Source organism: Salminus brasiliensis, chromosome 19 (genome assembly GCF_030463535.1).
Source record: "Salminus brasiliensis chromosome 19, fSalBra1.hap2, whole genome shotgun sequence".
In the NCBI taxonomy this organism is placed as follows: domain Eukaryota; kingdom Metazoa; phylum Chordata; class Actinopteri; order Characiformes; family Bryconidae; genus Salminus; species Salminus brasiliensis.
In genome coordinates, this window is record NC_132896.1 from 22,013,451 (window position 1) to 22,028,216 (window position 14,766).

At 37.9% G+C, this 14,766-nt stretch overlaps 1 protein-coding gene across 8 annotated transcripts in view; it reads right to left on the bottom strand.

The window, feature by feature from the left end:
• Positions 1-9,568, bottom strand: part of diaph2 (diaphanous-related formin 2) — a 395,960-nt gene extending 386,392 nt beyond the window's left edge. For 5 of the 8 annotated variants that reach the window (XM_072664160.1, XM_072664159.1, XM_072664158.1 and 2 more), the window contains exons 1-4: positions 9,484-9,568; positions 8,512-8,865; positions 1,575-1,607; positions 536-712 (exon numbers count right to left, since the gene is read on the bottom strand). In XM_072664160.1, the coding sequence (XP_072520261.1) occupies positions 536-712; positions 1,575-1,607; positions 8,512-8,598 (297 nt within the window). In that variant the 5' untranslated portion in view covers positions 8,599-8,865; positions 9,484-9,568. Of the gene's footprint in view, positions 1-535; positions 713-1,574; positions 1,608-8,511; positions 8,866-9,158; positions 9,207-9,483 lie in introns of those variants that run through there. The other 3 variants (XM_072664155.1, XM_072664154.1, XM_072664157.1) reach the window with 3 other exon arrangements.
• Positions 9,569-14,766: the final 5,198 nt, after the last annotated feature.

Below are 14,766 nucleotides of genomic sequence, written 5' to 3' on the forward strand. Positions count from 1 at the left end.
AAATAAAAACAGGTCAAATCAGTGAGGATTTGAACAAAATCAAATTACATGAGTGTCTGCATTACCACTGAAATTAAAATGGTCTCCTAGACTCGTCAAAGTGTACATTCAAAATGTACCCAAAAACTGTTTTTTGTTGAAATAGCTTAGCATTCCCTTGTTTAGAGGCTCCTAAGATGATTGTCCGAAGCCATTAGAAAGCAATACTGGACTCTATAGCCCATTTATGGTTGCGCATTGGCAGGTATTCAGAGCAAAGGATAATGCAGTTGAATGACACTGCTTTTGTATACAGTACCCTGATCTCCCTTGAATACCAGTCACTCTAAAATTTACAGCATATCTCAAAGTATTTTCTTCATATACGTATGCCGTCCCAAAACCCATATCGGTTGACTACTAATATTACTCATTATAATGAATATTCTCATTTTCAACTTCTTCAAATGAAAACTATTTGTGAAAACTTAAGCCTACTCATGATCATGCACCATTATGTCTTTATTTGAAATATGACACTGAAAATAGCTCTCACCATCATTTTCTCAAACAGGTCCACAATCTCCTTTTCAGAGAGGTTCATGGAGCGCTCGTCAAAGAGTGGCTGGGGCACGGGGAGCTCAGATGGAGTGGAGATAGGGTCTGTGGGGTGCTGGATAACAGGCTTCTCCTTCTTTATGCCTTGTTTTCGGAAACTTGTGATCCGGTCACGCTGTAGGGGCAAAGAGCTACATTAAAGCTTAAAGAAGCAAGCAGGAGCATCATTTTTGGAGTAGTTGTTCTATTTTAACAAACATAACATTATAACAATATTACCACCTTGCATATATTGCTGCCTTCAGTGGAGTTTGGAAATTTTCACTTACATGATAAAATTACCTAATATGAGAGACACTGTAAAAACTGCTTGGTTTTGGAAGGCCCTTTTAACACAAGATGTATCTAAACACAAATGAATACACAATATTTACTTACCTGCACCGTTAAGTTTACCTGCCATTCAGACTTGCAGGACAAAATGTGTGAAATACAGGTTTTTACCACTATATGCACAGCAACATTATTACTACTCATGACAGCAACATTCACTCATATGTAGAAGTAGGAGTTATAAGGTGTCTGCCAGCTTTTCTGTCTTAGTTATCTAGTTCAAAAGAACAGCAGACCATGCACCGTTCACTGTTAGTTTGTCATTTGTAATGTGGGTCTTAAGGAAGGGGCATGCATGTATGGAATAAATGAAAAAAGAAAGTACACTTTGTCATAAAATTGAAACAGTTTGGAGAGAGCGCAAAGCAAAACAAATAAAAATGACTAGGGCACTCGGGTATAAAGAGTGCTGACTGCATTATTCTGCATTTTATATGAACAGCATATTGACTCAGGAAAAACATTTGACAGTAACAGGTTTGGCAATGAGATAATAAAATATACTTTACGCATGTTTTGGCTTTGATCTCTCCACTGATTGTTTCAGTTTCACAAAGCCTGTACAGTCCACAAATAGATGGAAGAAGTCTGAGAATGAAATGCTCACAAAAAAAACAAAACAAACAAAAACACAAACACCTTACCATGTCGTCAGCCAATGTTTTTATATGTATGTTCTGTTGAAGGGAAGGGATAACACAAACATGAAGGCCAATGTAATCATCATTGTGTGTGTGGGTGTACTTCCTTTAATGGAGATGCATACACACACAGTAAGTCATAGAACAGCATGCAGATGGCTTTAACATACATCTACTAAAAAGGTAACCCCCCCCCCAAAAAAAAAAAAAAAAAAAAAAAAAAACACAAAAAAAAAACCACATAATTCTGCACTTGACCAGATGTTTTCAGCTTCTGCAGTATCAATGTCTGCCAAAAGCTCAGTCATCTGTAAGCCAGAGCACACAGGAGGAGGAGTGTTGCTAAAAGAGTGCTAAAGAGCACAACTATGCTGGGAAACTACAAAAAAAGCTTCTATTCAGCCATCTCTGCACACTGCCTTATGGGGCATGTACCCCTCTAGCAAGATATACTGTCTTTAAGAGGCATTTGCATCTACAAAAACTGTAAAGCTGTACATACATATCGTTTGACTACATTAAACAAACAATTCCCATTTAATACTTCAACATTCACAAACTTGCCACTGATAAGACACAACTTAAAAAAAAAATCCACATAAATAGGATCACTGCAATTTAAAAAGAGAAGGTCATCTGCTTATGATTTTTCCTGCTCACATACTGGAAAGCGGCAATGATTTAAAAATACCATTGACAAAAAAAAAAACTTTCTGGAGCAAAACGATATTACTTTTTGTTCATTTACTTATAATTAAACCGTTTAGAGCCTTGCTAGGTTTGGCACACAATTGGGCTAGCAGGTGTCACTAAACACATTTTACAAGTTAATCTTTTTATCAGCACTGTTAATTTTCAAAACAAACACTTTAATACATCTGGACTTTTCTGTATATTCTGCATATTCTGTATATATGTAAAGATAGGATATTTACAGCCAGACATAATCATTGCTTATCTTTGATTAAAAAGGTGTAGTGATCCATACATGTACTACTGGAACACTTGCTACTTCTTACATATGCTTAAGGAGTGCACCTTAGTCAGTTGCTTCTTGTGGCTTATGCCATGCCTACTAGCAATCTACTTGTCTGTATTCCTTGCTATTTGCTGCTATAATGCTTGCATTATGAATATTCCCATTTGAATATTCCCATTTAGAGTTCACATTTCACAGCTATGGTTGCTTATCTAATTACAGTAAAGGCCAACACCCTTACAACACCCTTTCAATAACTGCCCAACTGCTTTTCTACATTCATTTTTAAAGTAAAATAAATGCAGAAAATGTCTTGGCACAAGTACCATGTGAGATTGTAAAAGATAAACATAATTAAAGCCTTTCGCCAACTTTGACAGACCAAAAATAGAGCCCTTGTGCACATTACTGTTGCACTAAAATATTTTAGTCTTTCTCAAAACCAACTCCGTCATCTCTGTCGGATTCAGACTGCCACTAGTTGGACGGCTAGAGGTATGCAACAGTTTCCTGTTTTGGCACAACTGCCAAATGACCTTTCTACTGAACACTCTGGCCTGAGCATCAACTAAACTAAAGTCTTCAACTCAAACACAAGTATAGTGCTTTAATAGTTACTTTAATTAAAAATGACCATAATCCAAAGTACGTTTTCTATGTGGTTAATTCCTGATTTTATAATAATTCAGCAACAATGGTAAAATGCCGTTTTGTCCAGAGGAGGATGGATTCCTCTTTTGAGCCTTGGCTCCTCTCAAGGTTTCCTCCTCTAAGAGTGAGGGTTTTTTCCTTGCTATTCTCGCCTTTGGCTTCCTCAAAAAAGGCTCGAACCCAGATCTCTATAAAGCTGCTTTGTGACAACATTTGTTGTGAAAAGCACTGTATACACACACATTTGAATTTAAGTAAGCTGTTCACACTGCAGAACAAGGTTACAGACAAATGTCCCCTACAGATGAAGTTGTTTTCTTGGAAAGAAACAGGAACAGAAACTTGGATAAAAACATAATGAACAAAATCAGTGAAAGACACAAAAGCCAGAAAAAAACAGGCTCCCACTAGGACAGTGTGAGAATTATGCTGAATTTCTGGCAAAGAACCAAAAATATCCATTTGAAAGAATTATGTCAGAGTTGATAGGCTGTGTTTTCCGGCAGTACAGCCAAAGCATCTAGCACCACTTCCCCTCTCCACTTCCTGTGTATCCTTAAGCACTAACATATGCTTCATTTCCTGGCATTTGAACAGGTCTTTAGAGATCCTGATTCCCTGCCTCGTTTTTCTCTCATCAGTGGCCCAGAATCCAAAAAATGAACCCAAATGTGCTATTCATTGTATACAGAGTACAACCTAAATGTGGCATATCCTGACAATGTCCTGACATTGTTTAGATGTTTGCACACGGAGATATGCAGATATTTCAAACTGTGCACAGTTTAACCTGGATCTTGAATGTGGGACATAGTAGCGAGTTAAGCCAGAAGACACAGCACAGGTGCTACATTCAGCAGTTAGCATACTAGTCAAATAAGAATATTTTACATCACAGTTATCACTGACTTGTATTTTAAAAAACTACTATACTACAGTATTTTTTCATATTAATGGTCAATAGTTCAGACTATCAGTGAGACATCAATCTAAAAAAAATTTAATGTAACATATTAAGATTCGTTGGTGATTTTAACGCAGTGTACAATTTGATGTACAACCCAGATTTTGTAAATATAATATTGCACTTCATATTTTATATAATATATCCAAAACTAGCTGCTGTTCCAGTTAGCTTACTGTGCTCCCAAATATTGAACATTTATTTAAATATTTCCTAAACACTTAACATTTCTTCATAGCCTTGTTTAAATAAACAAATATAAACAAGACATTTCAAACATTTACTCACAGTTACTTTAAATGATTCTTTAAAAAAAACTAATTAAAATAAAATACTTTCACAGCTTTAAGATGACAAAATCTAAGATTCTATAAATAAATTCATTTAATAATGGGGTACATAGTTAGCCCACTAGACAGTGGGGACAGTTGGTTAAGTCACCAAATCCCCTTTTTAGATGTAATTTAGTGGAGAAAAGGTAGGAATTCGCACAAAAACAAGCAAAAAAAAAAATTAAACGCTCACACATCCACTTAAATGTACATAGCCAAACCATCTAGTTAATTCTACACAAAGCAATTAATTGTAGTTTTTTTTTCTTCAACAAAAACTACAAAACAATTATAATGAAAAAGCAGCTCTCAGCTGTACCATAATATACAGTTTGTTCGATCATGCTATTCATCAAAAGTACAGATATTTTATTTATATGTGGAAAACCCTAACTGTATACAAAATCAAACATATATGATTGGGAAAGCCTTCAACACAAACAAGAACTGAAAATGACCTGTGCAAAGTCAAGACAAACAATGACTGGAATAAAGTAAATTAATAAATAAACAAATTAATAAATCAATCTAATATATTCAGAATGTGCATCATCATGTTCATGGTACATGGGCCAGAGGAATATAACAAGCTGTGGGGCTGTGAAACTGTGTACTTTGGCATGATGGTGCATAGCGTACAAGATGGGAGTAATGTAAAAGGCTACGGACAATCCAGAGCCGGGACCAGGCCGCAGACAGACAGGCTAAACCGACCTTCTGCAAGCTGCTTTGAGGCGTCACCTAGGTTTAACCGTATTGAAACTGTGTCTGTGCCTCGAATTAAACACAAACATAGAACAACTAAATCAGCTCGTTTTAATAACTTATTTAGTGTTACACTTTCACATTCACACTGCAACAGCACCACCTCAGACCTAAAGTTCGTCTACTTAATATTCGATCATTAACCTCGAAAGCAGTCAATGTAAATGAAACTTTAAGTGACCAGAAATTAGATGTTTTCTGCCTCACTGAAACCCTGATTAGACCTGATCAATATTTTTATCTACATCTATCTACACAATTACCTACATAGCCCTAGATTATCAGGTATTGGAGGTGGAGTATGCATTATTTACCAGAATACACTATCAATCTTAGATTCTGTTGGCATCATAACTGGACCCACACATTACTGTAATCATACCCTAGATCCTATCGATCTTATCTTACACTCAGTAAGACCAAACGGAGCTAGATCGATTAACAAATGGTCAAAAAGATGCCCTTCAATACACCTTAGACAAAGTGTTCGCTAAAATGTAAAATGACAAGGCAAAAAAGGCTCTCAGAGTACTCTCAGAGTAAATGGTCGCCCACTCATCCAACCCGACCTGCTGGAAGACCGACCACTGGGGTGTCCTCTACCTGCGTCAGACCAGCTGCACACCCTCCTACCTACTTAATAACCATGTTATAACCTATATGGACTCATAACTATCTGCCACTATTAATATTACCACTATTAACTATAGTTACTCTAATTACACTGACCATCACTGCTATGACTATATTAATTTATACTACACCATGATTATTATCTGAGCAGTACAACAGTTTAGGTGGTTTGGTGACTTTTATCAATAATTTATACATAGTTCTGACCAGAGGAGGACGGGTCCCCCTTGTGAGTCTTCCCCAAGGTTTATTCCGCCAGTTCTAAGGGAGTTTTTCCTTGCCACTGTCGCCTTTGGCTTGCTCACTGGGGGTGTTAGGTTTCCATGTCTTCTTATGCTGTTCTTGTTTTTTTACTAATTGCTAATTACTGATTGTGTAAAGCTGCTTTGTCACAACACCAGTTGTAAAATGCGCTACACAAATAAATTTGATTTGGTGCGCCATCCAATATCCAGGTGGGAATGAGGTGGGGTGGCTATACTATCCATGAAAACACTCATTTCAGTATCAATAGAACATACAATATTCAACACTAGTACTTAGTACTTAGATCACATTAAAGGGCAAAAACACTGGATCAGGACATCCATAATTCTGACCACTTAAAAGTTCTCTGAGCATTAAAGCTCAGGATTACTGGCCAAGGAGATCATGAGTTAGTGCCTGTATAGTCCTAGCAGTTGTCTTCAATCTGGTTCCCCTATGAAGCATGTTACTTTTGCACGTTTTACAAACGCTTGGGTCGCCCAAAAACATTTATCCGCACACAGGGATGTCAACCCTGGATTTAATCAGTTTCTGCAAAAGCAAATTTTGTATGGCCATCTAGCGAAATGAATGAGGAACTGCAGTGTCCGGTGCCCTCACAACACTGCAGCAAAATATGGATAATATGATCTGACCAGCTAAATTATCAGCCAATTGCATATTTGGGAAAAAAAACACCCAATACCGATACATAGCCGATCAATCCTTCCATCTCTAAACTGTAATATTAATACAGTAGCAAACAACTAATTTCTATATAAAGATGTAGTAAAGTAAAACCATTTGAAAGTTTGGAAGTATTGAGAGCCACAATACTGACAGGCACAACAGCAGTTAGACGCTTTACAGTTAACCCAGTCAAATCCTGAAGACCCCAGCTGTTAGCCTGTTAGCATTGCAGTCATCCTGCATTAATCAGCAGAGCTGGAGCAGGATAGCAGCACAGCAGTCAGGTAAAGACAGGAATTACCACAAAACATGAGAAGTGGCCATAACAGAGATGACGGCAAAGACTCGAAGAACATGGACTGAAAACAGCGAAAACGGTGCCAACCTATCTAACTGCTCTGTAGTGCTCATCTGTGTTTAGCAGCTGCTTTCTCTGGGCTGTAACACCGTGCTGAGAACACGAACAGGAGGAGGGAGGCATGGCTGATTACAAAGCAGTTGTTTTGGTCTGAGATTCTGGTGCCCTAGTGCAATATGGTAATGATGAAAATTATTAAACAGTTTAGCTTAACTAGTACTGTGTAGTGCTAGAGTTTGCTGTGTAATCAATTAAATTTCTTTTTTGTAACAAGATTACCAATTCACTGTTAAACCAAGACAAGCCTCTCCAGTGCTTCTCAACCTTTCCTATAAGAAGCATAATAAAGACATACTGAAGACTCTTGGGATAAATGCTGACTTCTGCTCTTTTGCAAAATGTTTGCAAAGCTTAAGCAAAACTGTCTGAGATCTGTGCCACAGAGTTGAGTAAGAGGGACTATGCCTGGCCCCGAGACATGTAACGGTCAGCTCACTGCTGAGGTAGTGGGAAAGAATATCTGGATGACATCAGTGATTAATCCAGTGAGTAAAGCCAAGAAGCCCTCAGTCAGTGTTCGCTTGGTTATAGACTAGGTGCTACAACTGCTACAAGCCTCAGCCTAAAATCCTAGGCACATCATCCATACTCAAAACAAGAAAGAAGGATGATGGCATTGCTATTCCTACTGCAGTCTACTGCTTCCATTCTTTAATTTGCTGTATTCTCAGCTATATAAAGCATATGTAAATCTGATTAACATATTATAAATATAATATAGTAATTATATCTTTAATATAAGTATAAATACTAAGAATGAAACATAACTATTCATTCTTGTATTTAAAGGGAGTATAAATGCACCTGTAAATTGTACAATTGACTCCAAAACACTAGTGTTCATTCAAGCCATGCAGCAGAAGCTAACACCTTACAAAATGTAATTGAAGCATAAAAACAATACAAAGCATACAAAACACACATTTCTATTGGGATGTAAAGTAAAAAAACTTCAAAAAAGAACAAAATAATATATCTGTGTGAACTGGCTACTCTTCTATTTAGAGCATGAACATCTCTAAACAATAAACACATAGCATACGCAGGGTGTGAAAATAGTTACATATGCCAGTAGTAAAAGGCAGTTAAGCATTCAGCAACTATATTGAACACTCATCAAAGCAGTCTTGCACCATCAGTGCAGACAACAAAATCCAAGGAAACTAACACTTGGTTTAAGATAGGCTATACATAACTAAAAAAACTACAGAGACTCCTCCCAGTCCCCACATTACTCAAAACTGTGTGAGACAATTACGTACCAGCTTTTTGTTCTTACTCTCATCGTCATTTGTTTTCTTTTTGGAAGATTTATTGGGGTCCTCGCCACCACTTGCTTGTTGATCCATGTTCAATAAAAGATGCCTTTGAAAAGTTTCGAGAACCTGTATTAGTTATAAGTTTTTCTTCCTAACTTTTCAGGAAAAATCAAGTTTCTTCATAATCCATTCCATCTGTAGGAAGATACGTATTTAGGGTATTACTCTTGAAGTAGAGGTTTTATAAAAGGACACAGGTCTTGAAACGGCAACCTAATAAAGTTTTCGGAAAGATGTGGTGTGTTTCCAGGTGCTGCCTAATCCCAAACCAGCTCCTGATTTTCAGTGTGGTGAAATCTGTTGGAGAATCAAGAAGTTAAGTCAGAATGCGCCAAAGTAGTAGTAGGTGTTTTAGATACATGGTGATTAGACTAGCTCAATAAGCGGATATGTAAGCAGTCTACCGCTTTGTGCACACATTAGCCACGTTGTTTAACTTGTTCAGCAACGCCAACATACAAATACTGCATACTGCTGCAAATATACATTCAGATATAACCTATGTGGGTCAATGGCTGTCATTCTATGTCTCTTGACAGTTGGTGCGTACACAAAACAAACTTGTTAGTAAGCAATGTAACTGGTCATACCATTGTGAACCATGTAGCTAGAATACATGGGTTGCTAGCCGAAAAGCAGGATGTGATTCTTTCCAAACTCGGCATAAAATAACCAGGCTTAATGAACTGAGCGCGATCCACGGTGTATTCTTAAAAAGATATGACCACATTTATTTGGAAAAGAAATCACCGTTGCTATCCAGCGGTTGCTTTAAATACAGGAAACTATTATCCCACCAACATGCCTCTCAAACCGAATCACAAACTAAAAGACGTTTGGCGTGTGTAAAGGTGTGGCCATGTTTGCCCGCTAACACATGTACATGTAACAAGCATTTAAAGAGAAAATACTTACAAAAGGTTAAATAAAACTCACAAAATCTCATCCAAGGTTTACCACCACAACCAAGCTTGAACGCCAGGCCCACTATAGGTCCGCCTATCGACGGTTCCTATTTGCCCTGCAGTTTGTTGCACGGGTGGTAACTCAACGTACCGATTGGTCAAAAGAAGCGTCCATCTTAGCGCCAGTTCCCCGGAATGGATGTGCAAGAGATATTGTCTGACGACAATTCGGTGGAGATGAAGAGGCCAACGACGATACTTGTCATTAGGCCAAGTTGGGCATATGGGCGTTACTACTACTACTTCTTCAATCGAAAGCCGAGAAAGGCCAATATGCCGATATATTTGCTCTAGAGAAATGTGCACTGTTTAGTAAAAAAATCGGAATGATTTTCTGTTATAGAATGTTTTGTGTGTAGAAGATAGAAAATGAAGGGAACAATTAATATAGCTACATTTATTATAACTTAAGTAAATTCATTATAGCATACATTTATTTATTTTTACTTGTTCAACATAATGTCACTGTCCAAAAATAATCAGTGTTTTATTTTATTTTAATTTGAAAACAGAAGCTCTTTACATTGTGTGAGTCCGTTTGTCTTTATGTTTGTTGTATGCTTTTTACTTTGAACTGCCTTTGTGATTTCACAGCTCTTTGGGGTTTACTGAGGTTTTGCTATCTGTATCCCAGTTATCAGTCCATACATAGATGAAAGCGCTGCCCTGCTTCCCTCGTCGTTCTTTCTGCCTGGCATGGTGGAGTACAGGTGGGCGTCAGGCAGCGGATCTATCTGGCTATGGGGACCTCCTGTTTATCACTGAATCAGCCTCTAAATACAGAGGAGATGACTGGGCACGCAAGGCAATTGTGGCTCAAGCTTTAGCTTGCCAGGTTTAGCTTTAGCTTTAGCTCTGCATAAAAATAGGGCGGAGACATGTTAGCCTTGTGATTGGTCATGGATATACTGATGCAAACCTGACCCACTTTTAGAACCACCCATTCCACTTTGAGACAAGAGCAATACTGGTGAAAAAGAGCAGACATTTATTAGGCTTTGGGAATTTGTACATTTACACTAGGGAGCTAGATTCATTTAGTGCCATAATATTGTAATACTTTGATGCTAATTCGTTGCAGCTAATGAGCACCTGAAGTCTGGAACCCATCAACCCATTACCAAATGCTAAGGTATCATCCCAAACCTTTACTGCATTGTCCTTCGGTCACTGCCTGCTTGTAGGTCTTTCTGCCTTCAAGTTTTTCTTCAAAAAGCAAAAATGAACTTTAAAAACATGCTCACTTGGGTTGAGGTCTGACTAACTTATTCTAACTGACTATTTTTTTTTTTGCCTTAAGAAGCTCTTGAGTTGCTTTCAGAGCCATTGTCCATCTGTACAGTAAAGTGCCATCATATCAGTTTGACTAAATGTGAGCAAGCATCTATACTCAGAATTCATCATGCTGTTTTTATCAGCAGTCACTTCATTAAAAAACACAATGACTTAGTTCCAGTGGACATGCTCATGCCCCAGTGCCTTCACCATAATTGATAGATGATGTGATATACTTCGGAAATGTATCTTCTTAAGTAATCTTAGTTTCATCTTGTTATAGAACTGGCTGGGTTTTTTTAGATGTTCTAGCAATGTCTGATCTGGCTTTAGGTGTTACCAGTGGTTTTGCATCTTGGGGTAGGTTTTCTGTATTTACAAAATAAAGTCTCTTGACTGAAGTCCTTGACTATGATACACCTACTTCCTCAAGAGTATTCTTGACTGGATTTAATTTTGTGAATGGGTTTTCATCACCATAAAAGTAATTATGTCCTATTTTGCCATCTTTGCAGTAGCTTTCCTACTGCCACTTGGTCTGTCAAACCTGCCGCTTAAAGTGTTCTCTTAGTCAAAGAGTTTTATGATTTTAGAAACTGGTGAGAATGTGCAATTGCACCAATAATAAGTTATTATTATCCTCCTAGTTATTATTATCCTCCTAATCATAAATTACTTATTAAATTAAAGCTACTTCTCTCTACACATGCATCGCTTCAATGACTGACACTTTACTGAGACTTTATGTGGAATTTCTAACAAATATAATGGAATATGAAAACAATAACGTCAACTAAATATGCCAGTGACCACTGTTGGATGCTGCATGAATGACTTTACACAATTACTGCCACTTTTTAGTTAATATATTCTGATTTCCACAATAACAGTTCCAGTGTAAAATGCTGTTGATGTTAACAATACCTTTTTCCATGTGTTGTCCTTACCAATAGAAGAAATGTTAGATCAAAGAAAAAGAAAAGATATTCTCACTGTCCCTTACATACAAAAATCCAAATCACTGAGAGAGCACTATTAAAGTGGCTGACCATATTTTGTTTTTCAAAATTGTGGTTAAGATGTTGTGGTTAGGGGCCTCAAGCTGTAGAACGTATATGATGTAGTGTGTATGTATTTATATTTCTAAAATCATGTGATTATATTATTGAATATATAATATAATATTTACTAATTAGTCAAAACTTATGAATAGCCTTAATAGCCTACATGGCCAAATCATCTTTCAGTTCATCTGACAAATAAAATAATAAAAAAAGCAAGGTTTTATTTTTATCATCTTTTTTACCTTTCATTTCCATGCTAGAAAAAAAAAAAACATTAACAACATTTGCCTTTATTTACATTTCCATTCAGGTATTTATAGGCTGTGGCCAATTGGCAGTTTGACTTTTGGTACATGTAGGCCAATAGTGGTGGTGAGAAGGCGGAGATTCAATATTCAATTCAATAGCATTTCAGTACCACTAAATATGACCATGTAAAGTACAGGAAACATGCATACCCATTATATTTAGGATATAATGCAAAGTTAACTATTTATTAATTTTAAAAATTAAAAAACACTTTAAAATTCATTACATACAACACTAAAATAACTTGTCAGGACCTCGTCACCACACTCTCCCCTGGGGCAATCAAATTAGGACTTTCCCTTGTTTTTCCGGATTCAAAGGCGCCTGGGACTGTGGCTTCTTAAGCCCAGACCACAGAGTGGTAGGTGTCGTGAAGTCACGTTAAGTGTGTTCTATGGTCTGCTCTAAGGGAAACTGTCAGGTTCTTTGTACCTAATTCCTTGTTTTTCCCTCTTGGTATTCTGTTGGTTTTGTTTGTTTTTGCCTTTGTCTGTCTGAAGCTCTGCTTCGTGGTTTTGTTTGCCCTTTTTGAAGCGTTTAGCTATTTTTTTGTTGTTTGACTTTTGTTGTTTGACTGCTAAAAATGGCAGAAAATAATTTATTTGTACCAGGTATTGCTGTACATACCTGTTAGTTTTGTGTAAGTATTGGGTACTTGCACAATTGTCATGCCTGGTCAGGCGTGGCAGTGAACACAAGGAAACACTTGCAGGGATAGACAATGCAAGACTTACAGAATTTGACAAATCAAACTGGGCAAAGTAACACACCTGGGACTGGGAGGAAGCTGAGCAGTATTTAGTAAACACAAAACACATAAACAAAACTAACACTCTAGGCGGGGCTGGAACAGGGTGGTAAAAACAAACCGAAACAATGAATGCAAAACTATGAAGCAAGGCTTCAGAAAACAATACACCAAACAATAAACAAAAAAAATACAAAGCAAGGCTTCAGAAAACGATAAAACAAACAATGAACCAAAAACTAGGAAGCAAAGTTTCGGGAAAACCAGGAAGACTAAGGCAGTGACAAAACAAAAAAGAACTAGATAACTAGGACAGACAGGGCAACGAGGGTAACAGACCAGACAAGCAACGACAAGATCAATATACTTCCCCTTTGAGCAGACTATAGAACGCAGTGGTACAAAGATTGCAACAGAGCTAATTCACGGCAACAATTGAGTTAGTGTAGTAGTGTTCAGATAACTGTATGTACATGTTATTTGTAAGTACTGCAAATTTACCATTACCACTGTACGTACCTAGTTTTTAGATAAGTTACTATTGCCAATAACTAGTATTTATTATTTACCTTTAAAATACACAAATATATACAAAATTATACAAAAAATAAAGGGAACACTAAAATAACACACCCTAGATCTCAATTAATGAAATGAATGAATTAATTAATAGAAAATCTTTATTCATTATATAGTGGAATGCGTTGAGAACACAATAACATAAAAATTATCAATGTTCAATGTTCAATCAATCAATTGTCCCATGGAGGTCTGGATTTAGAATCATACAAAAATAAAAGTGAAAAATTACAGGCTGCTCCAACTTCAGTGGAAATTCCTAAAGACTCAGAAGATTCAGAAAGTTAAAATTAGGCTCAGTAGTGTAAAATGCCTGTAAAACCTCCCTACAACGCCTGGGCATGCTCCTGTTTAGGCAGCAGATGTTCTCCTGAGGGATCTCCTCCCAGACATGGATTAAAGCAACAGTCAACTCCTGGACAGTCTATGGTGAAACGTGGCTTTGGCATTACAGAAACTGTTGACACACTTCAGCCACATGAGGCCTAGCATTGTCATGCATCAGAATGAACCCAGGGCCCACTGCACCAGCATATGATCTCACAATGGGTCTGGGAATCTCATCTCTGCACCTAATGGCAGTCAGGGAACCTCTGGCTAGCACATGGAAAAAAATGGCTAGCACATCCAAAAAGATGGCTCCCCATACCATTACTGACCCTTTTCCAAACCGATCATGCTGAAGGATGTTGCAGGTAGCAGAACGCTCTCCACTGCGTCTGTCACATGTGTTCAGTATGAACCTGCTCACATCCATTACGAGCACAGAGCACCAATGGCAAATTTGCCAATCTTGGTGTTCTCTGGCAGATGCCAATTGCCCTGCACGTGTTGGTAGGTAAAGATGCAATAGAACTCTAACCTGCTGAACCACCACAAGCCCCACTTGTGGACATCGGGCCCTCATACCATCCTCACGGGGTCTGTTTCTGACAGTTTGAGGAGAAACATGGATATTAGTGGCTTACTGGAGGTCATTTTGCAGGGCTCCGGCACTGCTCCTCCTGTTTTTCTTTGCTCAAATGAGGAGATAGCAGTCCTGCTGCTGGGTTGTTGCCCTCCTACTGGCCCCTCCATGTCTGCTGGTGTACTGACCTGCATCCTGGTATCTGCTCCATGCTCTGGACACCGTGCTGACAGACACAGCAAACTTTCTTGCCAAAGTTTGCATTGATGTGCCATTCTGGATCTGCACCACCTGAGCAACTTTTGTGGTTTGTAGACACCACCTCATGCTACCTCTAGGGGTGAGAGCACT